The sequence below is a fragment of the Procambarus clarkii genome, chromosome 57 (genome assembly GCF_040958095.1).
Source record: "Procambarus clarkii isolate CNS0578487 chromosome 57, FALCON_Pclarkii_2.0, whole genome shotgun sequence".
Classification (NCBI taxonomy): Eukaryota; Metazoa; Arthropoda; class Malacostraca; order Decapoda; family Cambaridae; genus Procambarus; species Procambarus clarkii.
In genome coordinates, this window is record NC_091206.1 from 12,901,652 (window position 1) to 12,927,963 (window position 26,312).

Sequence of the window (26,312 nt, forward strand, 5' to 3'; positions counted from 1 at the left end):
GGCAAATGACTCCTTACAGGTCGTATGACCTGAACAGTGAGTCCGTGCGTGTGTGTGCTCATTCGCTGGCTTTTTCTTTCTTTCTTTTTCTCTCTCTCTCTCATCTAGCACTATTTCCGGTAACTAAACTTGAACAACTGTAATTCTTAAAGCTAGTGAAGCAGTTGATCCCCAACCCCTTGAGCTCTATCATGCAAGACGTGGGAGTGTATAGAGTCACTTCCCGTACACCGGAAAGGTCTTTCTCGTGTCCCTTTAGCTCATTGAAAGATGTCAACATTACCATTCATGTATCTGCCACTTGGTCCCTCCCTCGTCAAATAATTGTTTCACTTGCCCTCTTTGTCAATATCTATGGTTTACCTGTGATTGATTGATTAATGAAGATTAAGCCACCCAAAAGGTGGCACGGGCATGAATAGCCCGTAAGTGGAGGCCCTTTTGAGCCATTACCAGTATCAATAGATGATACTGGAGATCTGTGGAGGTGCGACTGCACCCTGCGTGACGGGAGATGTCTCCCCCGTGTACCTGTGATTGATTTCGGGAGTTTATATACCTTCGAAGTCCTGCTTTTGCTCGGGTTAAACCTGGTACTTCCCTTGGATATTCCAAGTTGTTTGTGCTTCCCGCCCGCAGGCTCATACAGCTATCTCATCCCGGTTGATCCAGTACCGCCGGGGGAACTTGTCAAGTTTCCTGTTGAAAGGTTCAGCCTTGGTTCCAGATATATAAAATTAAACTCACCGATGGAAGGTTGAAGAGTCGTGGACCTCTGATGTTGACGGTGCTCTCTCTCTCTCTCTCTCTCCCCGCGACACCAGACTTTTGATTTTGGTACATTCAACTCCTGCTGCCGCATCTCTCACTTCAGTTTGTTGTGGTTTTATTCTGCAGGTATGCAAGCTGATGTTCCACAATTTGCTGTGTTCTATACGGTATACATATCCTCTTACGTTCATACAATCTAAATTAGCGTCGTGTGCAACGCTTAATGTATCTGTGGAAATAATGAGTGAACAGTTCAACACACAACCTTGCACCAACTAATACATCAGAGGTCGACCCTTCTAGCTCTGCCACCTACATCAAGCCTTTCTGTCTCTATGTTTCTGATCGTCTTCAGGCGTGTCACCCTCTGGAGGCTTATTGACCTACCAGCGAGCATATTTTAGTCTTGAACATAATTCAGAACTGAAGTATAATCTGTAGGTTCACAGAGAGGCAGAATACCCTTATTTCTGTGTGTGTATGTGTGTGTGTGTGTAATTACCTAAGTGTAGTTACAGGATGAGAGCTACGCTCGTGGTGTCCCGTCTTCCCAGCACTCTTTGTCATATAACGCTTTGAAACTACTGACGGTCTTGGCCTCCACCACCTTCTCACCTAACTTGTTCCAATCGTCTACCACTCTGTTTGCGAAAGTGAATTTTCTTATATTTCTTCGGCATCGGTGTGTGTGTGTATATATATATATATATATATATATATATGTCGTACCTAATAGCCAGAACGCACTTCTCAGCCTACTATTCAAGGCCCGATTTGCCTAATAAGCCAAGTTTTCATGAATTAATGTTTTTTCGTCTACCTAACCTACCTAACCTAACCTAACCTAGCTTTTTTTGGCTACCTAACCTAACCTTACCTATAAATATAGGTTAGGTTAGGTTAGGTAGGGTTGGTTAGGTTCGGTCATATATCTACGTTAATTTTAACTCCAATAAAAAAAAAATTGACCTCATACATAGAGAAAAGGGTTGCTTTATCATTTCATAAGAAAAAAATTATAGTAAATATATTAATTCAGGAAAACTTGGCTTATTAGGCAAATCGGGCCTTGAATAGTAGGCTGAGAAGTGAGTTCTGGCTACTAGGTACGACATATATATATATATATATATATATATATATATATATATATATATATATATATATATATATATATATATATATATATATATATATATATTTCATTCCTTGCGTCTATATTTAAGACTAGGAGCTGCTCTTTCCACTCCGACAGGAAGGTGACCTACCAATACGCCATATGTGACGTCCCTTCACCGTCAGGAAGGTCCTGGAGTCACCCACCGCGACGAGCTCACTCTACCAGTAGTGTGTTGCAAACTCACAAACAAGCTCCACCTCGCGTTGGCGTATCTGATCTCCCAATACACACGCCTTATGCCTGACCTAATTGAGGGCAACCATCCCATCTGGATATCCACAAAAGGGGCTCTGATCTAATTTCTCAGTTGGCTGCGTTGGAGGCTCTCATTACTCCTCTGAGCGTGCAGCCTCCCGGGACCTTCAAAATAACCCACTGAGGTGCGTTCAAAGGCGGCGTTTACAGCATTTCCAGCGTGGAACTCTATCCGCAAGCCATCCTTCAAATGGGTGTTGCTGTGTGTAGCGGACGTTGCTAGAGTGTAGCGGAGTAGGCACAGCCCCGCTCTCTCGCGTCACTGATCCTAAAGAACAACAAATTATAAGATAATTTCCTCTTTCCAAGCCCTTCTTTGGCCCCCTTGTGTCTCCTTACCCTCCCCAAGACCTTGACTCCTGATAATAGGGGCCGCGCTGATTAGGGAAGTCCCAATGGCGATCAGAAATTAGCGGAGCGTTGAGCGACGAGACGTACACAAAGAACCCGATAAATGCATCATTGTTGGGAGGAGAGGCATTAGTCACATGCCCTGACGAACCCGTCCATCTGTTTGATCCCGCGTCCGTCTGTTTGATCTCGCGTCCGTCTGTTTGATCTCGCGTCCGTCTGTTTGATCTCGCGTCCGTCTGTTTGATCCCGCGTCCGTCTGTTTGATCTCGCGTCCGTCTGTTTGATCCCGCGTCCGTCTGTTTGATCTCGCGTCCGTCTGTTTGATCTCGCGTCCGTCTGTTTGATCCCGCGTCCGTCTGTTTGATCTCGCGTCCGTCTGTTTGATCCCGCGTCCATCTGTTTGATCTCGCGTCCGTCTGTTTGACCCCGCGTCCGTCTGTTTGACCCCGCGTCCATCTGTTTGACCTCGCGTCCATCTGTTTGATCTTGCGTCCGTCTGTTTGACCCCGCGTCCGTCTGTTTGATCTTGCGTCCGTCTGTTTGACCCCGCGTCCGTCTGTTTGACCCCGCGTCCGTCTGTTTGACCCCGCGTCCGTCTGTTTGACCTCGCGTCCGTCTGTTTGATCCCGCGTCCGTCTGTTTGACCCCGCGTCCATCTGTTTGACCTCGCGTCCGTCTGTTTGATCCCGCGTCCGTCTGTTTGATCCCGCGTCCGTCTGTTTGACCCCGCGTCCGTCTGTTTGACCCCGCGTCCGTCTGTTTGATCCCGCGTCCGTCTGTTTGATCCCGCGTCCGTCTGTTTGACCTCGCGTCCGTCTGTTTGATCCCGCGTCCGTCTGTTTGATCCCGCGTCCGTCTGTTTGACCTCGCGTCCGTCTGTTTGACCCCGCGTCCATCTGTTTGACCCCGCGTCCGTCTGTTTGACCTCGCGTCCGTCTGTTTGACCCCGCGTCCATCTGTTTGACCTCGCGTCCGTCTGTTTGATCCCGCGTCCGTCTGTTTGACCCCGCGTCCATCTGTTTGACCCCGCGTCCATCTGTTTGATCTCGCGTCCGTCTGTTTGACCCCGCGTCCATCTGTTTGACCCCGCGTCCATCTGTTTGACCCCGCGTCCGTCTGTTTGACCTCGCGTCCGTCTGTTTGACCCCGCGTCCATCTGTTTGACCCCGCGTCCGTCTGTTTGACCTCGCGTCCGTCTGTTTGATCCCGCCTCCGTCTGTTTGATCTCGCGTTCGTCTGTTTGACCTCGCGTCCGTCTGTTTGATCCCGCGTCCGTCTGTTTGATCCCGCGTCCGTCTGTTTGACCCCGCGTCCGTCTGTTTGACCTCGCGTCCATCTGTTTGACCCCGCGTCCGTCTGTTTGACCTCGCGTCCGTCTGTTTGACCCCGCGTCCATCTGTTTGACCCCGCGTCCGTCTGTTTGACCTCGCGTCCGTCTGTTTGACCCCGCGTCCATCTGTTTGACCTCCCGTCCGTCTGTTTGATCCCGCGTCCGTCTGTTTGACCCCGCGTCCATCTGTTTGACCCCGCGTCCATCTGTTTGATCTCGCGTTCGTCTGTTTGACCTCGCGTCCGTCTGTTTGATCCCGCCTCCGTCTGTTTGATCTCGCGTTCGTCTGTTTGACCTCGCGTCCGTCTGTTTGATCCCGCCTCCGTCTGTTTGACCTCGCGTCCGTCTGTTTGATCCCGCCTCCGTCTGTTTGACCTCGCGTCCGTCTCAGTTGAGACGTCGGCGGCCTGGCGGCAGCAGTTTTTATTCTTAGCAGCATAAAAGTGTTTAGCTCACGCGTGATTGCTTTATTAATATTTCTTTACTGGGGGTTGAAAGTTATTAACATCTTTATTGACAAAATATAACATTTTTGCTTAATATGGTTGGAAAGAGGGATGGGGGGGGGGGAGAAGCAAGGTAAAGAGTAGGGCAGATGAGGAATTGAAATTGAAATTGAAATAAGTTTATTGAGGTAAAATACACACAAAGGGATGAGGTAGCTCAAGCTATTCTCACCCCATTCAGTACAACGTGTTAATATATACATAGACACACATCACAAATAAACATATTACCAAACATTCTGAGAGGTAAACATATACATTTCCTCCTTCACAAGTAGTATGGTATCAGACGTACACACAAATACTTTTATGACCTAGGTATACTGTATAGACAATTTGCAAGACACCTGCAGATAATTCAACAAAATATTACAATCTTGGTGCAAAATTCTTATATCTCTCAAGAATATCATCAACCTTTCCGTTGTGACACATCCAGGCTATTTGTTCAGGAACAGTCCTTATCTCAGTGTTTCTATATACATTAATCAACGGACAATCAAGAACATAATGGGCCAGGGTGTGAGACCTTAACATACCACATAGTTTACACCTCGTGTCATTATCATGAACATCTAACCCATATTCCCAGATGAGGAATGGGATATGGAAGATGGGACGTAGGGATAAGAGGCGGAAAACACGGATAATGGGCATATGAGAAGAGGAATGGAAGGAGGTGGGAGGGGGGGGGGGGGCGGTGGGAGGGGGGGGGGAAGTGGGAGGGGATAAGGACAAGGTAAGATAAATGTAGGTTGGGTGACGAGCATGGAGACGGGAGACATCTCCCGTCACGCAGGGTACAGTCGCACCTCCACAGATCTCCAGTATCAGCTCTTGATACTGGTAATGGCTCAAAAGGGCCACCACTTACGGGCTATTCATGCCCGTGCCACCTTTTGGATGGCTTAATCTTTATCAATCATCATCGAGCATGGGAGATGGGGAGAGTGGATAGGGAGATGAAGAGTCAGGGAGGAGGATGAGTTTGGTAGGAAGGTAGGATTGATTGATGAAGATTCAGCCACCCAAGTGGTGGCACGGCCATGAATAGCCCGTAAGGAAGATGTTAGGTTATTAGTAGAAGGAAAATTTGTGAGGTGCGTAGAGTGGGGGGAGTGAGGGGGGGGGAGTGAGGGGAGGGGAGTGAGGGGAGGGGAGTGAGGGGAGGGGGGAGTGAGGGGAGGGGGAAGTGAGGGAAGGAAGGGTAGACACAGCGTGGGAGAGTAAATCTCAGCCAACAGCAACTTATGAATTGATGAGAATCAACACTGTGTATGTCTCAAATTAACTCCAACACACCTGGACACCACCACACACCTGCACACCACCACAACACACCTGCACACCACCACAACACAACACAACACAACCACAACACACACCTCAACACACCTCCACCATCACCAGTGCAATATAATTCTATTGGAGATCCATTCTTGAGTATGCCGTCCCTGCATGGAACCCCCTATCTAAAAAAAATACAAATCAGAAGCAGAAAAGGACCGTTGCACAACTAGAGGGACTGAACGATGTAGAAAGACTGACGGAACCCCAACACGCCACACAGGAGGGAAGAAGAATACGACCGAGAATAACGTAGTATTTTTTGTTTAAGGTGAAATAACAGAGTTGATAACGAAGCCGTGTTTAAAGGTACGAGCGGTAGAACGAGGGACGAGCGGTAGAACGAGGGACGAGCGGTAGAACGAGGTACGAGCGGTAGAACGAGGGACGAGCGGTAGAACGAGGGACATGATTGGAAACGAGAGAGACAAATGAGTCGCAGAAAAGTTACAAGGAACTACAGTTTAAGAGTCGCAAATGAGCGGAACGGGCTGGTTGGTCCGTCGAACCCCCTGGTGGTCCATCGAACCCCCTGGTGGTCCGTCGAACCCCCTGGTGGTCCGTCGAACCCCCTGGTGGTCCGTCGAACCCCCTGGTGGTCCGTCGAACCCCGTGGTGGTGGTCCAAGTACCAGCGTCCCTTCACCCTCCTATCCCAGCTCCCTTGTCCTCACATCCCCCCTCCACTCCCTTCCACGCCCTACACAGTAATAGTATTACAGGCTTAAAGCGATTCACCGTAACAATTACTGGCCGAAAACCGGGGCTTTACAGCAGACACTCGACCCTGCAGACACATCTAGTTGACTACACGTAGGTGAGTACCCACCCCCTCTTCCCCCCTCCCCCCCTTCTCCACACATCTGTTTGACCTCAGTTCTGCTCCGCGACAATTTATCTAACGGAAGCAGACTCGTTTGATTACAGCGTTCTTGACCGAGATTGACTTCCTCGCCCCACTAACGAGGGCCTCATGGTAATGCCGCGTTGATAACACATTGATGATGATGCTGCGTTGATGTGTCACCTTCAGGCACATGTTCATTGATGCAAACATGTTTTAAGTATAATGTGCACATGTTGTATGGGGAGGAAATATGTTGCGAGTCTTCACAACAACAACAACAGCTGCCCACCACAACAGCTGTCTACCACCACAATAACAACAGCTGCCCACCACCACAACAACAACAGCTGCCCACCACCACAACAACAGCTGCCTACCACCACAACAACAACAGCTGTCTACCACCACAACAACAACAGCTGCCCACCACCACAACAACAACAGCTGCCCACCACCACAACAACAGCTGCCCACCCCCACCACCACAACAGCTGCCCACCACCACACAACAGCTGCCCACCACCACACAACAGCTGCCCATCACCACAACAGCTGCCCACCACCACAACAACAGCTGCCCACCACCACAACAGCTGCCCACCACCACCACCACAACAGCTGCCCACCCCCACAACAGCTGCCCACCACCACCACAACAACAGCTGCCCACCACCACCACCACAACAGCTGCCCACCACCACCACCACAACAGCTGCCCACCCCCACAACAGCTGCCCACCACCACAACAGCTGCCCACCCCCACAACAGCTGCCCACCCCCACAACAGCTGCCCACCACCACACAACAGCTGCCCACCACCACAAATAAAGTGTGTGGGTTGGGATGTGTAATCACACATTAAGACACACACACGACACAGGGACCCACAGCGGTCCTGCAGGAAGCCATCACAATGAACAAGAGGTAAATGACCAGCATACATAACACAATACAATCACAAGAACGTTTTGATCTATTAGAAAATATTCAGGCTATGCAATGGGCTCGAACGCACATCCCCGAATACCCCCAGACACACGCGCATTACCGACTGAACCACGATGAGCTCATGTGTGGGTGGAGCCGAAGGATGCCGTTTCAGTTCTATTTCTTTGGCCTCACTATTTTCTTCTAGTTTGTCATCGCCGGACACTTTATCTTGCGATATAAGGCATTGAAAACGTTTACCATTTTCTTTGATCATTTTGTGGAGGTTTTCTGTGAAAGGAATCAGCGAGTACTCTTTTAGACTTGTTTTCTACTACAAATTTTAATATATGTTTATGTATAAATGTTTATTGGTATATGTTTATGTATATGTTTATTTGGTTATATTAAAATGTTAATGTTGTGGTGTTTACAAGAGTAACTGCGTCTATTGAACACCGTAAAACAAATAATTGAATATTTTTGAGAGCAATGACTTTGTGCTGCCATCTGTTGGCGGTATAAATCATCTCCAGAGTTACTGTTCTGTTCTTGTATTTCTATACCGTCTGTCGTGCCTGTGTGTCTACACCGTCTGTCGTGCCTGTGTGTCTACACCGTCTGTCGTGCCTGTGTGTCTACACCGTCTGTCGTGCCTGTGTCTCTACACCGTCTGTCGTGCCTGTGTGTTTACACCGTCTGTCGTGCCTGTGTCTCTACACCGTCTGTCGTGCCTGTGTCTCTACACCGTCTGTCGTGCCTGTGTCTCTACACCGTCTGTCGTGCCTGTGTCTCTACACCGTCTGTCGTGCCTGTGTCTCTACACCGTCTGTCGTGCCTGTGTCTCTACACCGTCTGTCGTGCCTGTGTCTCTACACCGTCTGTCGTGCCTGTGTCTCTACACCGTCTGTCGTGCCTGTGTCTCTACACCGTCTGTCGTGCCTGTGTCTCTACACCGTCTGTCGTGCCTGTGTCTCTACACCGTCTGTCGTGCCTGTGTCTCTACACCGTCTGTCGTGCCTGTGTCTCTACACCGTCTGTCGTGCCTGTGTCTCTACACCGTCTGTCGTGCCTGTGTGTCTACACCGTCTGTCGTGCCTGTGTGTCTACACCGTCTGTCGTGCCTGTGTGTCTACACCGTCTGTCGTGCCTGTGTGTCTACACCGTCTGTCGTGCCTGTGTGTCTACACCGTCTGTCGTGCCTGTGTGTCTACACCGTCTGTCGTGCCTGTGTGTCTACACCGTCTGTCGTGCCTGTGTGTCTACACCGTCTGTCGTGCCTGTGTGTCTACACCGTCTGTCGTGTCTGTATGTCTACACCGTCTGTCGTGTCTGTATGTCTACACCGTCTGTCGTGCCTGTGTGTCTACACCGTCTGTCGTGCCTGTGTGTCTACACCGTCTGTCGTGCCTGTGTGTCTACACCGTCTGTCGTGTCTGTGTGTCTACACCGTCTGTCGTGCCTGTGTCTACACCGTCTGTCGTGTCTGTGTGTGTCTACACTGTCGTGTCTGTGTGTGTCTACACTGTCGTGTCTGTGTGTGTCTACACTGTCGTGTCTGTGTGTGTCTACACTGTCGTGTCTGTGTGTGTCTACACTGTCGTGTCTGTGTGTGTCTACACTGTCGTGTCTGTGTGTGTCTACACTGTCGTGTCTGTGTCAATATACCACCAAAAAATCATAAAGATCTCTATCAAGAAAACAAATACACATCTTGACTTACTGTGTCTGTAAATGACCTTCAGTACAAAAGTGAGAGAGTCAAGTCAGTGATCCGTGACTCACAGACGTCCACCCTGTGTTTATAGGTCAGACGAGGGTGACCTCTGACCTCGTGTAGCGTGGCTCCAGTAACAGCTCAGTTGCCCCATTATCCGGAGGGGGGGGGGGGCACTGAATGTTTGTTAAACTTATCCAAGTCCAATTAAGCCAACTAATTAACCAATCTAATCGTTGGCTACAATCAACAGCTGCCTAACTCCCGGGTTTTACTGTTAGGTGAACAGAGGCATCAGGTGTAATTAAACGCGCCTAAACGTCTCCGTCTTGGCCCGAGAATCGAACCATGGAGCTACAGGTTGTAAACCAACTGCTGTACTACAGCACTCATTGATACATTAAAAAATTATAATAATTTACGGTCTTCCACACGAGATGAAATTTTGAAAGTTCGAAGAGTATCTTCAGATTTTTAGATCCAGATCATTATCGAGCTAAATGGTCTATTAAGAGTTCCGAATTGTTAGAGGGTGACACTATATTGTCCTGTGAAGGTGTAGTGTGATGAGGTTGTCACGTCACGTGACAGTAACTGGCGTTGACGGCTGACATCACATCACATCACATCACATCATCACACACACACACACACACACACACACACACACACCTGTTTAACAGATATTCGCTAACACAAGTCACACAATCAACATTAACAGCCAATCTGTGTTTTGTTTTGCCATGACAACAAAATGACCCCTACGAGTAAGAGCAGCTTGTCGCTCTTCCAGACACATGGCCCCGTGTACCACTCACTCACTCATCGGTTTACGCTTTTGCGATCAACCAATCATTAGTGGCTCTTCCTCGCCTGGCCAGGAAGGACACATACGCCAATAACCTGAAGTGTGTTGTGATGTCCCAGTTTTTATTAGAGTGTACATGTTGTTGGTGTTAATAATGTCCATTCCACAATTTGATTTAGTTATAGTGTCCCTTTCTGGTAAAGCTAGTGTCCTCGTTGGTTCTGTAGGACGCCCCTCTTGGTCTCTTAGCTGTCTGCGAGTGTAAGCTCCGGCTCTTGGGCACCGCCTTTCCGGACCTCAAGTGTAACAACTACCCTTGTTCCCTCTCCCGGTACGGTTCCACTCCCTCAACACTCACGCTAAAGTGTCACTTCCGTTTATCCCTGCAACTCTCTCTTTGTGTATGTCCTCTGAGCTTTCCCAACCTCCCGTTTTCTCTTACTACCTCGTCCTCCCACACTTGATGAATAACTTTTTTTTTTAAGCCATTGATCAAAACGTTATAACCGCGGGGCTTGAGTATGAATTAAAGCACCGTTATAATAACGCTTCTGGGCATCGGCCGCGATGGGTTGCCGGGGTTCGAACCTTTCCGGTTAGACCATATATAGGTACACCTTTGAAAAGGTACACCTTTCAAAAGATGCACCTTCCAATAGAAGATACACCTTCCAATAGGTACACCTTTCAAAAGGTACACCTTTATATTATTTATATATATATATATATATATATATATATATATATATATATATATATATATATATATATATATATATATATATATATATATATATATATATACACACACACACGTTGGTCCACGTCATTACTGTAAATACTATTTAAACAGGAGTATGGGTTGAAATTATCATACTACTGTATTTACTGTTTAGTAACCCCCCCTTTTGTTTGGCTCCCATGATGTTGGGTGACCCCTTTTTGTTTGGCAATTTTTTTGTTGTTTTTGGGGGACGGGGGAGGAATGCTGAGGTGATTACGGAGTATCTCTGGGGTCGTGAAGGGGGGAGGGGAGGGTCGTGTAGGAATGGGGGAGGGGAGGGTCGTGTAGGAATGGGGGGAGGGGAGGGTCGTGTAGGAATGGGGGGAGGGGACATGACACAAGGGAACCTGTACCACCGGGAGTACTTCATGTGGTAGCTGGATCACACTGGTATTCCTGAATGCCGCTCACGCACGCACACCCACCCACGCACGCACGCACCATCGCGTGCACCAAACCGTTCCTTGGCCCACCTTGTATGTTGACACTAAAGCTGTCGTTGGCAGCGGTTGTTTTCACCCAGTGTGGGACAGAGGTGGATGGTAGGGGGCAGCTTGGCTTCCATGCCCCCCTACCCCGTCTCCCTTTCCTCCCCCTGAGATAAGGGGTACAGGTAGAGTATCCTCCCCCCTTCTCCCCGCCCCTCACACCTTCCCTAATGGCCTACAGTCACATCATTTTCTCCCACGAAACAAACGTTGCAAAATGCGAGAGAAAAAAAAAGAATAGGAACAGACTATTCTTTTCTCGTCTCTTTCGTTAATCATAAAATACTTTCAAATAGGAAATACAATTTGTTGCATGTTGACCAGACCACACCCTAGAAGGTGAAGGGACGACGACGTTTCGGTCCGTCCTGGACCATTCTCAATTCTCAATCTCCTCTACTTACAATTTGTTGCGTTCATTGGTAGCGTTTACCTGACGAGCGCTGGAGCCTGTCGATCAAATTACAATGTCCTACGTCGATCTGGCCGCTTCGGTCTAAGGCGACATTTGCTGTCTCGGGAGTTTCGGTAGCGTTTGGGTCTGTGGGTTGGCTGCTTGTTGCCTCGTCCTGGGTACCACTTACGGGCTATTCATGCCCGTGCCACCTATTGGGTGGCTTAATCTATCAATCAATCAATCTCGTCCTAGATGAGGCAACAATGGTATTACGGGTGAGAGCACGTCGAGTTGACGGGAGGCAATGATGCGACGACCTGACAGACGTACTCTAAGACCCGTGGAAGACGTCTGTTGGCAAATTGAGAGGTCCAGGAACGTCAGCACCAATGGCTGACGTTCCTGGAGGGACGAATGATCCCCTTGGCTGACCACCACCATGATATGAGAGGGTAGAAATAGCCTAAGCTACTCTATGCAGGCGATGAGTCACAATAACGTGGCTAAAGTATGTTGACCAGACCACACACTAGAAGGTGAAGGGACGACGACGTTTCGGTCCGTCCTGGACCATTCTCAAGTCGATTGTGACATTCTCAAGTCACAATCGACTTGAGAATGGTCCATGACGGACCGAAACGTCGTCGTCCCTTCACCTTCTAGTGTGTGGTCTGGTCAACTAAGCTACTCTATCTCTTTGAGAAGTATTTTATTGTCTTAATAAATTTACTTGAATCATTCTATGCAAACCACTTTGATCTTATGTTAATTCTACCTTGATATAACATTTGCTCCAACGCTGAATTTACGTTACTCGAACATGATCGCCCGGTGGGACTCCTCTATCATGCCCGCAGCGGTGCTGCTCCTCTGCATGTCTGGGGTAGCCAAGCACCCTGGGCATCTCTATGGGCACGACTGCCCATATCTTGCAGTTATCCAATCATCATGATATAAAGTGTAATCCTCAACTTCCTCTTCTGTTCCCTCTCCTTCGGTGTCATTCCATCTTGATCCACCGCCAGACAACCTCTACCCTCCACCATACGCACCGCAAGGTGAAAACTCAGTACCCAAGTGAGCCACAAAGGGGCAAAACAAGACCAGTGTAATGGGGAAGATAGAGAGGCAGGCTCCATTCGCAGCTTCATCTGGTGACGCCCACTCTCAATAGACTCTGAAATCTTACACCAATCAGTTAAGGGTGAGAGGTGGGGCCTAAGAGCCGTAGTTCATATCCCCACAACTAGGTGAGTACTCACTCACTTTCACAACTGTCTAGCACTCACTCCTACACTTTCCTGTCATGTTCGGTCCCCCGACGGCCAAGCTCAGTACCACCACTACTCCTCCACCAATATTACCACCCCCACCACCACTATCACCACCCCCACCATCACCGCTATTACCACCCCCACCACCACTATCACCACCCCCACCATCACCGCTATTACCACCCCCACCACCACTATCACCACCCCCACCATCACCGCTATTACCACCCCCACCACCACTATCACCACCCCCACCACCACTATCACCACCCCCACCGCCTTGCGTGTCCCCAAAGACAGCTTCCCAAGCGGGCTGCAGAATAAATATCACGTTTGCAGACATCCAATGCCAAGGTCGCGATGGTGTCACGGATCCCGTGTCCACAACCGCTGAGTACACCCAACCACTGTGGGTTTACCAGCTATACAAACTTGCTACTGAGTATACCATAGGATAAGGATGTTCTCTACATTAACGTAACAAAAAAGGAAAAAAGTATCTCCTCACATTGTCGAAGTCATTCCTGTCCCTTGGATATTGTCTGGTGCTTCCCGGAGCCACGGTCCACCTGGCTTCGTACGTGGCCTAGCCGTCCGCCACTCCCAGTCACGGAGGATGGGCTTTGTCTAGCCTACGTGTCCTCTACGATCAATCGTTACTCTTTGTACGACACCCGTGTCTTACAGTGTCATGTTGTATCTCAGAGAGAGAGAGAGAGAGAGAGAGAGAGAGAGAGAGAGAGAGAGAGAGAGAGAGAGAGAGAGAGAGAGAGAGAGAGAGAGAGAGAGTGTCTGCTTAAGAGAATCTCAGTCTGCTTACAGGAGTCGAAAGTCGTCTGTTCCTGTATCCACTTGTGATTAAAACAAACTCAGGAGTCCTGCTTACTGATACATGCATACATATATACACACATACATATTGTATGTATGTATGTGTGTACGATGTATGTACGATGTATGTATGTATGGATGGATGGGTTGGGTGGATGGTTGTGAAGAGTCAGCCGATGTGCTCTGATAAAGCTAATCTATCCCATTCTAACCTAACATATCCTAACCTAAGCTACCCTAACCTAACCTAACCTAACCTAACCTAACCTAACCTAACCTAACCTAACCTAACCTAACCTGACCTACCCTAACCTAACCAATAGTAACCTCTGGTGACATTTCCCGGCAAGACTCTACTAAACTGCGGCTTGGTCGCTCCACCGAGGTTTTTGTACACAGAATTGTTACTATATTTCAAATTCCTCTTATTTTCCTCTCTTATAATTTGACTTCCATCCTGGGGAAGGAAGTCAAAGGAAGGACAACAGTTCCCCCGGTTGTCCCCTCCCCCATACGAGGGGGTCCCCTCTCCCATACGAGGGGGTCCCCTCCCCCATACGAGGGGGTCCCCTCTCCCATACGAGGGGTCTCCTCCCCCCTCAACTTTCCTCAACCTGTGTAACTTTGTCATTCAACTTCACTAGCCTTTCGGGAACATCTGTTCCTTTTGCTCATTTCAACCGGCAGTTATTTTTTGTTACCAACTTCTTCGTCTTCCTCTTCCTTCTGTGTTTGACAGTTCGTGCCTTCCGGGTTGACGGTCACGCTTGACTGACCGGTTAAAACACACTTGGATTATCCTGGGCACGTAGCCAGTTCTCAGATTATGGTTGTGTAATTACCCTTGGCGGGTAGTTGACCGAGCGGCCGGCCGGCTGGCCGGCTGGCTGGCTGGCCGGCTGGCTCCAGCACGGTTATAACCAGAGGCTGAAAAGTTAATATGCGATGCTTGATTCCGAATCCCGTTGGTCCTTCCCAACGCCTTCCCCTCCCTCACCCCCTTCTTAGTGCTGGGTAAAACAAGAACCATTGCGACTATATACACGTCTCCTGTCGGCGAAGAACTACTGTGCCTTGTGATATATAAACCCCCCTGTTAGGCAGTTGTTTGGCGAGCCCCTGAAGGCCCGCAGGGTAAGATCCAAACGTATAATAATATACATATATGTATATATCCATCCCTATGACCCCAGGTGATAAGTGCCACAGGCGTAGGATTAGGGTAGACCGTTGGGAGGGAATGACTTACTGCACTATAGAGAGAGAGTGGGCAACGAGGAGTCACGTGTTCCAGCGGTCTACAGACGGAGCAGGTGTCCAGACTTCCGCTTGTCGTCAAGACTGATCCAGTCGTGCCCGTGGTCCTGTCGCTGTGAGGGTCCGTGGTCCTGTCGCTGTGAGGGGTCCGTGGTCCTGTCGCTGTGAGGGTCCGTGCTCCTGTCGCTGTGAGGGACCGTGGTCCTGTCGCTGTGAGGGTCCGTGGTCCTGTCGCTGTGAGGGTCCGTGCTCCTGTCGCTGTGAGGGACCGTGGTCCTGTCGCTGTGAGGGGTCCGTGGTCCTGTCTACTCACACACGGATATCGTCAGGTGTATGATAATTGTTTCGAATGATACCCGTGTTGGTCTGCTCTTGACGGAAACGCATCTGTATAAGATAATGCGTCTACAAGCCTTTGCCCTACGAAATCGGCACGTCAGACGCACGTTTGTGGACGTACAGTGTCTGGCACGGTAGTTAACGTGCATCCGTGTCGGTACGTGGAAGTGTACGAACAACATCATCACATGTTTACATGTTTAAGCAAACTATTAGTTATCGTAGGTACGATAACGTGCCCCACGCGTCCTATTCACGATAGCTGCGATAAGAGAGTCCCACTTAGTTAACATTATACCGGTCTTAAATGGAGTCGTTTCAGTAGCGCAGCGATCCACTCACTCCGGACTATTTCTCCACACAAGTGAACACAAAGAGAGTTCTCACCATTTCTCTTATTTCACCATTAGTCTTAACCTCTTCGCTCAGAACAGTGAGCTAACAACGTAACGAGATAAAAGCCGCGGTTGTATCTCAAGTTAAAAATAAAAATTAAGATTTTTTTTTATCTTAAAAATTAAGATATTTATTTTTTTATCTTAAAAATTAAGAATTTTTAAGATAAAAAAAAAATAAGTAAGATTTTTATTTTATTTTGCACGGTAAAGATAAAAATTCTTATTCGTGGGTCAGTAATTCCTCTGAGAGCATCAGTAGTAGTCGTCAGGGGGGAGTTGAAAATACCAGTTTAGCAGCAGGATGATGACTGATGACTTTCCTTACTAAGGCTACTCAATAGCTCGGTCGATAGAGCGTCGGCCTTACATGCGTGGAGGGGTTCACGGTTCGAGTCTCCTAGGACCCAGGTGACTGGAATGTTTATTCCCAGTGAAGTGTGGATGATAGTTTACTAGACTGTGAGACTGTCTCTCAGTCTTGGGTAGTGTTGTGGGCGTGACATCATAATGACGTCACAAGAACGTCATTATATATTTTTGAGTATATATATTGAAGTTATGTAATGGGATCGAACACACGTGCATGAGTTTTTGAGGTGTGTCTGCTGAGTCCAGCTTCGAGCCCATACGGCTTTAATATTTCCTCGTCATACACTATGTTTTCGACGGTGTTCAGGGTACACACACACACACACACACACACACACACACACACACACACACACACGCGCGCGCGCACACACACGCACACACGCACACATTGCTTACACACGACTGTCTCTTTATCCCAGTTCTTAACCTATCGATCAGTCTCTTTCACTCCGCGCGACGGGTTGTCACCAGCTGTCGCGTTGCGTCACCAACTGTCGCGTTGCGTCACCAACTGTTGCGTCCTTAATGCGCGTCATTTATGTCCGACAGGACGAGTGCAGCTCCGTAAAAATGCAACTGTTTTGCCTAACCAGAAACGCGCGAACCCAAGCAACCCCCCTAACCTTATTGGGGGCGATGCGTAGAAATCGTCCATATTAAGGCTACTTAAATTTTTACAAATATCTCGCATTTTTACCGAATTGGATGATTTCGTCAAAATTGCGACGTATTAAGTGGGAGGACAGGCTAGGGAGTCATGTATGCATGGAACAGGTGTATAATAACATGTATTACACACCTGTTTCATACAGGTGTATACTGACCCCAGGATACAACCCCACTACAAGCTGACTACCTCCCGGGGTACATATTTACTACTAGGTGGACAGAAGCATTAGGTGATAGGAAACGCGTCCAGCCACTTCTGTTCCGCCCGGGATTCGAACCAAGGATTCCAGCTTGCGAGTCGAAAACGAACCCAAATGTATTACTAGGACCTTAAACAGGGGTCTGAGCAGTACCGTTGGGTACGTCCATACCCAATTACGTCCAGGGCCCAGATTCACGAAGCAGTTACGCAAGTACTTACGAACGAGTACATCTTTCCTCAATCTTTGACGGCTTTGGTTACATTTATTAAACAGTTTACAAGCATGAAAACTTGCCAATCAACTGTTGTTATTGTTATAAACAGCCTCCTGGTGCTTCGGAGCTCATTAACTGTTTAATAATTGTAACCAAAGCCGCCAAGGATAGAGTAAAGATGTACAGATTCGTAAGTGCTTGCGTAACTGCTTCGTGAATCTGGCCCCAGGTATTTGCCGCCAGGTACTCTGATTTACATGTGGTCACACCTGGCCACCTCACACACCTGCTCATGCACCTCAGGTGACCTCACAGTCTTGTGCAATCAAGTGGCTCCGGCTATTTCCCCTTATTTCACCTTGGGGTTATTTGATCCTGTGTAATACTTTAGTCCTGTTTAGCTGCTGTGGTCCTGTTTAATACTTTGGTACCGTATAGTGATTGGGTCCTGTGTAACGCACTCTGGTCCTGTGTAACGCACTCTGGTCCTGTGTAACGCACTCTGGTCCTGTGTAATGCACTCTGGTCCTGTGTAACGCACTCTGGTCCTGTGTAACGCACTCTGGTCCTGTGTAACGCACTCTGGTCCTGTGTAACGCACTCTGGTCCTGTGTAACGCACTCTGGTCCTGTGTAACGCACTCTGGTCCTGTGTAATACACTCTGGTCCGACCAGAGCGACCACCAACCACAATCTACCACCACCACCACTATCCGCCATAATATAACCCCGTAACCTATTGCTCCAGAGTTACAGCCCCTCTCCTGTGCCAGGTTAAGTCCACTTCGGGCTCACCATAGCCCGTGCTACTTGTAACTTTTGGTTCAGAGTAGCTGAATCTAAAACAACAACAGTCTATTGCTCCCCGGGAAGCCGGTCGGCCGAGCGGACAGCACACTGGACTTGTGATCCTGTGGTCCTGGGTTCGATCCCAGGCGCCGGCGAGAAACAATGGGCAGAGTTTCTTTCACGCTATGTCCCTGTTACCTAGCAGTAAAATAGGTACCTGGGTGTTAGTCAGCTGTCACGGGCTGCTTCCTGGGGGGGTGGAGGCCTGGTCGAGGACCGGGCCGCGGGGATACTAAAGCCCCGAAATCATCTCAAGATAACCTCAAAATAACCTCAAGATAACCTCCCCATCCCCCAGTACGTCGTCCAAGTCCCTCAAGCCCTGGTCCGCTTGGACAACCTTCTGCCAGGTCATTCATACCGCGCATTTTGAAACTAGAAGAATCAGAAGGCTTTAGAGCCGTTCGTGAAGCCGGTGGCCTCGTTCGTGAGGGTGGAGAAGGTCGACCACCTCAGGCCAAGCTGACTGTGCACATTTGTCACTTTGTCAAACAAGAGAGAAATCGATGTCATTATTCCATTAGTACGTTGTTTGATGTCTGAGCGCTTGGCCGGGCGATAGTGTGGCTCGGCCGAGCAATACAGCGACTCGACCCGGCGATACAGTGGCTCGACCCGGCGATACAGTGGCTCGACCCGGCGATACAGCGGCTCGACCCGGCGATACAGCCGCTCGACCCGGCGATACAGCCGCTCGACCCGGCGATACAGCCGCTCGACCCGGCGATACAGCCGCTCGACCCGGCGATACAGCCGCTCGACCCGGCGATACAGCCGCTCGACCCGGCGATACAGCCGCTCGACCCGGCGATACAGTGGCTCGACCCGGCGATATAGCGACTCGGCCGAGTGATATAGCGACTCGGCCGAGTGATATAGTGACTCGGCCGAGTGATATAGCGACTCGGCCGAGTGATATAGCGACTCGGCCGAGTGATATAGTGACTCGGCCGAGCGATACAGCGGCTCGACCTCTCGGTCCCCCGCGACTCCTTTGACCTATGAGTGGCTGTGTTTCAACTGCGTCCAGCCAGTCGTCTTATAAACGCCTTTCTGAATGTCAGAAGGTGTTGCACCTGTTTTCCGACTCTCTCTTTTACTCTCTTGTTCTCACGGTGACCTGATTGTGCAGAGTGAGCTTCGGTTACCAGGCCGAGCAGACCCAGTGAAGAGTCTTCACCGTAGGAACGTCAGAGGTTCACGGGTTCACCATAACCAATACTGCCGGAACAGTAGTGGGAAGTGTTCAAGATCAAATGAACAAATCCACAAGGGCCGTGACAAGGATTCGAACCTGCGTCCGGGAGCATCCCAATGCATCTGGTTCGAATCCTCGTCACGGCCCTTGTGGATTTGTTCATTTGATGCATCACGTTAGTGTGATCTCTGTGTGTGATGTTCAGGATCAAATCTGATACTTTCCTGCTAGTGCCGGATCACCCGGGTTGTTGTGGGTGGGTGTGGACATGCCGGTGGCTCCAAGCAACAGCCGGGCTTGGTGAGTAACCTCAGAACCCACACCAGGTATTCTCCAGGTATACTTAAGGCCTCGAGGGAGCCGGTCGGCCGAGCGGACAGCACGCTAGTCTTGTGATACTGTGGTCCCGGGTTTGATCCCAGGCGCCGGCGAGAAACAATGGGCAGAGTTTCTTTCACCCTATGCCCCTGTTACCTAGCAGTAAAATAGGTACCTGGGTGTTAGTCAGCTGTCACGGGCTGCTTCCTGGGGGTGGAGGCCTGGTCGAGGACCGGGCCGCGGGAACACTAAAAAGCTCCGAAATCATCTCAAGATAACCTCAAGATAACCTCAAGACGGCTCCCCCCCCCAGCCTTTAAGCTGTCAGTCATGTGAAGAAGGGAGTAGTGACCTTCTTGTGACCTGTCTAACTATTGTAACTGCCAATTTAGTCATTATAAGCGGATTCTTTGTATATCTTATAAATATTATTGTGATTATTTTTATTCTCCACAACACCTTAACTTACTCCAGCTGCTCGCTATCCAACACTGAAGAAATACTATATTATGTCCATGTAGCACAGGCTATGGTGAGCCCGTAAGATTCTCTGGCGTCCTTATACTCATTTATGGGATCAGGGTGCCAGGGGCCAGATTCACGAAAGCACTTACGCAAGCACTTACGAACGTGTACATCTTTCCTCAATCTTTGACGGCTTTGGTTACATTTATTAAACAGTTTACAAGCATGGAAAGATGCCAATCAACTGTTGTTATTGTTATAAACAGCCTCTTAGTGCTTCGGAGCTCATTAACTGTTTAATAATTGTAAACAAAGCCGCCAAAAATTGAGAAAAGATGTTCAGGTTCGTAAGTGCTTTCGTGAATCTGGCCCCAGGGTGTTTGAGTTACACTGTAATAGGTACGGGTTCCTTGCTCCTACCATGTCTACCCAAGCTTCTTTTTCCTTACTAAATTTTGTAAGGAAAAAGGCCGTTTTCTTCCTTACGGTGTTTGTACTCACCTATTTGTGCTTGTGGGGGGGTTGTGTTTTGGATCTGTGGTCCCGCCTCTCAACTGTCAATCAACTGGTGTACAGATTCCTGAGCCTAGTGGGCTCTATCAGATCTACATTTGAAACTGTGTATAGAGTCAGCCTCCACCACATCACTACCTACTGCATTCCATTTGCTAACTACTCTAACACTGAAACATTTCTTTCTAATTGTGTGTGTGTGTGTACTCACCTAATTGTGTGTGTGTGTGTGTGTACTCACCTAATTGTGTGTGTGTGTGTGTGTGTGTGTGTGTGTGTGTGTGTGTGTGTGTGTGTGTGTGTGTGTGTGTGTGTGTGTGTGTGTGTGTGTGTGTCTCCATGCAATGCGAGATCATTTAGCCTTCCGTAGGGGGCTACACTTCCCTGAACGACTAAGCATTGCGGTATCACCCGAATGAATCACTACATCCCACCAGCAAGGCTATTATCAGTGTCTAATAACCAACATTACTTATGAAAGTGATCTTGAGGTATATTTAGTCTCGAGTCGCGATACATACTCTCTTGAATGCCAAACGTCGTGTGCTTGTAACCTTGCGACTTATTATGTACCACAATACAGATGTGCTGGCTTTCAGCTTTATAACTTACTGTGAGCACAGTCAGCCTTATGGCTCACTGTTTCACGGGAGTAACCATGAAAACACTGTCACTTACACCACTTTGCTGCACCCACAACTTATCCACCCACCCACCCCTACCAGGTAAATCTCTGCAAGTGGCGTTGATATAACTGTGAATCAACATTTACAGTGAATACTGTGAATCGACGAGCTTTGCCTCTGGTGGGATCATCTTATACCCGCCAAACACACTAAAACTACGACGTTGGTACAACGTTCGAAGAAGTTTTAACTCCTCCTAACCAGTTATAACAACCAATATAGCAAGTTGTAACAGCGTTCTAATACGTCATAAACACGTTAACCCAAGATGTAACAACTTTATTACAAGTTGTAACAAGCGGAAAATAGAGACAGTTACGGTTTGTGTTTCCAGAGGTATACACACCTCGGAAGGAACAGAGTACAAGAGAGATGCTTTCACAAAATCCTTATACAGGCGAGAGATCATTAATAGAGTCTATTCCCTGCCTTGTGTTCCTCCACGGCACCTTGATCTACGAGCAGGTAGAGGCTTGCAGCTCCGTCTCGTAACATCATGGAAGATGGGAATTTAGTTAAGTGATGAGACGAGTGTATGGCGAGCCTCAGTCTGTGTCATCCTTCAAAGTTACTTGGCTCATGAGTTCCGTCGACATGGAGACGACTAGAGACATCATGATGAGCACCTTATTACGATGGTACATCTTCCTCCAATCACCAAAATTGGAGGCAGCTGTACCAATTCTCTCCAATCACCAGTACTGGAGGGAGGTGTACCAATTCTCCACTCCAATCACCAGTATTGGAAGGTTTACCAATACTCCAATCACCAGTATTGGAGTATATTTTCCAGTTTTCCCAACTGGAAAATATACTTCCCCTCCTCCAACAGATTTTCTTTTGAAAAATACAAATACAGAATAATTTTAGCTTTGTGAATATTTCATTAGGATCAACATTCTCATAGTATTAAAACAGTAATATATCTCCTTTATGTTCGGGATAACACCATCAAAATGTCATTTATTCCAGTGTTAAAAAGAGTCTGAAGGATCCAGCATCCACTTACTCTTTACAGTAAGACAAGACATTACATTACTCAATCCTTTCCCCCCCCCCCTTCTCAAACACCTTCTCTTATCAAACTCCTTCAGTACTATGAGTAGGTTATGAGTTAGGTCTCCTTGCTGTCTCCGAATCTTTAGAAAGACGAGTTTTTGATTGTGTTTCTTACTGACCGTCTTGGTCATAATTCTCTACAGCCTAAAGTGTGTGTGCCTGCCTCTTGGATGATAATTGTGGTGTGGGAATTGTTCAGTACTCAAAGTGAAGTGTGACGAATTCCTTGTAGCTGGTATTGTTTCTGGCGTTCTGTGCTTGACATTTCTTGCCAGGAAGGCGACCATTCAGTTGGCTTTGTTACTTTCAATTGCACATTGCTTTGTTGAGAGAGAGAGAGAGAGAGAGAGAGAGAGAGAGAGAGAGAGAGAGAGAGAGAGAGAGAGGGGGAGAGGGAGAGAGAGAGAGAGAGACAGAGACAGAGACAGAGACAGAGACAGAGAGAGACAGAGAGACAGAGACAGAGACAGATATATATATAAAAGGATGATGAGAAGAGAAATAGTGCCGAAGAGAACAAATTGTGGACAAAATGAGTTAAATAGATCAGAGACAGGGAGAAGGGGCGGGAGACACAGACAGATGAGGAGAGTAAGAAATGAGAGTTGTTTAGGTGGATGTGGTTCACCTTCACCTGGCCGTGTGAGAGTGCTCTCCCTCTCCCACCCTCCCACACACCCCCAGCACACTGCTCGTGCCTTACTGTGAGAGGGAGGAAGACAGAGAGGGTAGGGCAGATATGCAGACGACAGCTGTGTGAGAATTTATGTCGAAGGGTTTCAATTTGTGATGGAGAGAGAGAGAGAGAGAGAGAGAGAGAGAGAGAGAGAGAGAGAGAGAGAGAGAGAGAGAGAGAGAGAGCGAGAGAGAGAGCGAGAGAGAGAGCGAGAGAGAGAGCGAGAGAGAGTGTGTTTACTAGTGTTTGCGGGCAAGAAAGAATAGCTCTTGGACCTGCCTCTACCAGCCACTTTCGACTGGTCAGTACAGCGGCAGTCTCGCTTCTTGCGGGCCTACGTTCAATCTTCGACCGTTTATTTGGTTAGGCATCGTTAATTCCCTCCATCTTACCCCAAATCCTTATCCTCAAATCCCTTTCAAGTTCTATACAGTCGTAATAGCTTAGGGGAAGGGGGGGAGGGTCCTCTGGCCCGTACCACCTCTTGGGTGGTTTAATCTTCCCCAATCAATCAATCAATCGGGATTTTCTCGAGAAAAAATCTCAAATTTCTCAATCGTGGTAGAAATTGCTCATTTGCACTCTCGGTTTCCACCTATATGCTCTTATTCTCTTGAAATAGAACTGTCTTTGACTACGTTTTTTTATTTTATTTAGCTCGGTATCTGGTACGTCATGATCATATCACCTCTGACTCTTCCTATCTCCCGGTGATCGTAGTCTGTAGCTCCTTCCAGTGCCTGCATAGTTAATGTGTTTTCGGTAACAGTCTAGAGAGAATTTAACTTTGTTCCCATTCTGGTGTAATAGAGGCTATATATATATATATATATATATATATATATATATATATATATATATATATATATATATATATATATATATATATATATATATATATAATTTGTTCACTGCCGCCAGTGCAGCTTTGGTAACAGAGCAATGACAAACCTGTTTTTTAAATAACGGATAATGCCATAAAAAGTGACATTTATAAAATGCCCGTCATTGCCTTTTTTGCGCTGATGAAAAGAAGCCCAAAATAACGAAAATTTAATACAAAAGTCCTGTTGGACTGGAAATTATGCACACAAAGGCAGGTGTGTGTGTGTGTGTGAGTGTGTGTGTGTGTGTGTGTCGCAACACCTGACTACTGAAATACTGTTTGCTGGTCACTAAATGAAAACGCTGACACACACATATATATATATATATATATATTCATATATATTTCATCAAGTCACTCTATAACCAGGTTTGGAGAAGCATGTCAGGGTGTTCCAGTGATCTACGCTACGTTTTATAGTCGATCGCTGGAAAGAGCATTAGTAAGCTGCTGGTGCTGCTAATGCAGCTGCTGTGTCTACTGCTGCTGCTGCTGCTGCTGCTGTTGCTTCTACTGCAGCTATGTGATGCAAGTGGGCTTTAGGAAGATTGGATACAATGTTGTACTCTGTGTTGCTGCGCGCGCGCGCGCACACACACACACACACACACACACACACACACACACACACACACACACACACACACACACACACACAAACACGCTCCTCCACCCCAACGAGGATTAGGAAGGAGCGTGTCTGCGTACGCCAGAACGTTATCAAGGGTGTGGCGCCACCGGGAGCATAGGTAGGGTGTGGCGCCACCGGGAGCATAGGTAGGGTGTGGCGCCACCGGGAGCATAGGTAGGGTGTGGCGCCACCGGGAGCATAGGTAGGGTGTGGCGCCACCGGGAGCATAGGTAGGGTGTGGCGCCACCGGGAGCATAGGTAGGGTGTGGCGCCACCGGGAGCATAGGTAGGGTGTGGCGCCACCGGGAGCATAGGTAGGGTGTGGCGCCACCGGGAGCATAGGTAGGGTGTGGCGCCACCGGGAGCATAGGTAGGGTGTCGCGCCACCGGGAGCATAGGTAGGGTGTGGCGCCACCGGGAGCATAGGTAGGGTGTGGCGCCACCGGGAGCATAGGTAGGGTGTGGCGCCACCGGGAGCATAGGTAGGGTGTGGCGCCACCGGGAGCATAGGTAGGGTGTGGCGCCACCGGGAGCATAGGTAGGGTGTGGCGCCACCGGGAGCATAGGTAGGGTGTGGCGCCACCGGGAGCATAGGTAGGGTGCCTGGCGCCACCGGGAGCATAGGTAGGGTGCCTGGCGACGAGGGCGTGGCACCACCACAACACCAACACTGTAGGGAAGGTCTGTCACGTCTCTTGGGAGTGTTGGTCTACTCTCTCACTGCACCACTTCCAACTTTCCCACCTATGTTTACGTAATATATATATATATATATATATATATATATATATATATATATATATATATATATATATACAGCTCCAGATGCCATACATACCCCTGGCACCTAGACCAGACACCACCAGGTTTCGAGCGGACGGGCTGCGTCTAGACCTACGATACTAGCCTGTGTAAATCAACCAACTCGGTGAAGCGGACATATTTGTCAATTGCATTCTCCAGTTGCATACGAGAGTAGGGTATCGTAGGAGCCAGCCTCACGTAAGACTGTAAGGCTTGACTGGCAGCATGGAAGCTCTCGCACACAAGTCCACTCCAGTGGTCCGAGCTGTACGCTCAAGCTGCCAAGCATGAATGATTATGAATGCAAATGCATGCGTATGTAGAGCAGCGGGAGGGTCGAGCGTAGTCCAGGTGCTCGACTGTGAAGGACACCAGCACTACCCACCTGAGCACAGGTGCTCAAGCCCGTGTTTAAGAAGTCGCGACATGCACGCACGCCACAGCCCCGCTCCTGTGCCAGGTAAGTCCACTACGGGCTCACCATAGCCCGTGCTACTTGTTACAGCCCCGCTCCTGTGGCAGGTAAGTTCACTACGGGCTCACCATAGCCCGTGCTACTTGGAAACGTTTTATTCCCTGTAGCTGAATCTTAAACACTAACAACAGCACGCACGCAACTGCGAGTGGGAGGGAGTGGGAACAGTTAGTCTTAATGTCCTCACGCAAGGCAGTAGCCCATAACCTACAGATTGAGAGTAGCTTCAAGTACCTTGCCTCGAGTACTTTATTTGGAAAAGAAACCTTTCCAGTTTACACAAATCAACCTCCGTACAAACATTAATAAGAACATGAGGACACAAGAATAACGGAAGGCTTATTGGCTCACACGACGCAGCTCCTATTGGCCCATGCAACGCGGTTTCGATTGTAAAAAAAAAAACGATGTTATATAACAAAAAATAACAGCGCCTCGCCTTGCGTCAGAGTCGTAATTATCATCGCTTGGATGATACAAGTCT

General features: G+C 48.4%; 3 protein-coding genes across 4 annotated transcripts in view; 1 reads left to right on the plus strand and 2 right to left on the minus strand.

Annotated features, from left to right (window-relative positions):
• LOC123745051 (unconventional myosin-IXb) overlaps positions 1 to 26,312 on the minus strand; it is a 327,701-nt gene that overhangs the window by 176,699 nt on the left and 124,690 nt on the right. The window lies entirely within an intron of this gene.
• The window catches only part of LOC123745052 (serine/arginine repetitive matrix protein 2), a 166,709-nt gene that overhangs the window by 13,611 nt on the left and 126,786 nt on the right, over positions 1 to 26,312 (plus strand). The window lies entirely within an intron of this gene.
• LOC123744961 (S-antigen protein-like) lies at positions 2,687 to 7,794 on the minus strand. The gene is made up of 2 exons (XM_045725183.2): positions 7,639 to 7,794; positions 2,687 to 4,297 (listed from the first exon to the last, which is right to left on the minus strand). The coding sequence occupies exons 1-2, from the start codon at positions 7,792 to 7,794 to the stop codon at positions 2,687 to 2,689; spliced, it is 1,767 nt and encodes a 588-aa protein (XP_045581139.2).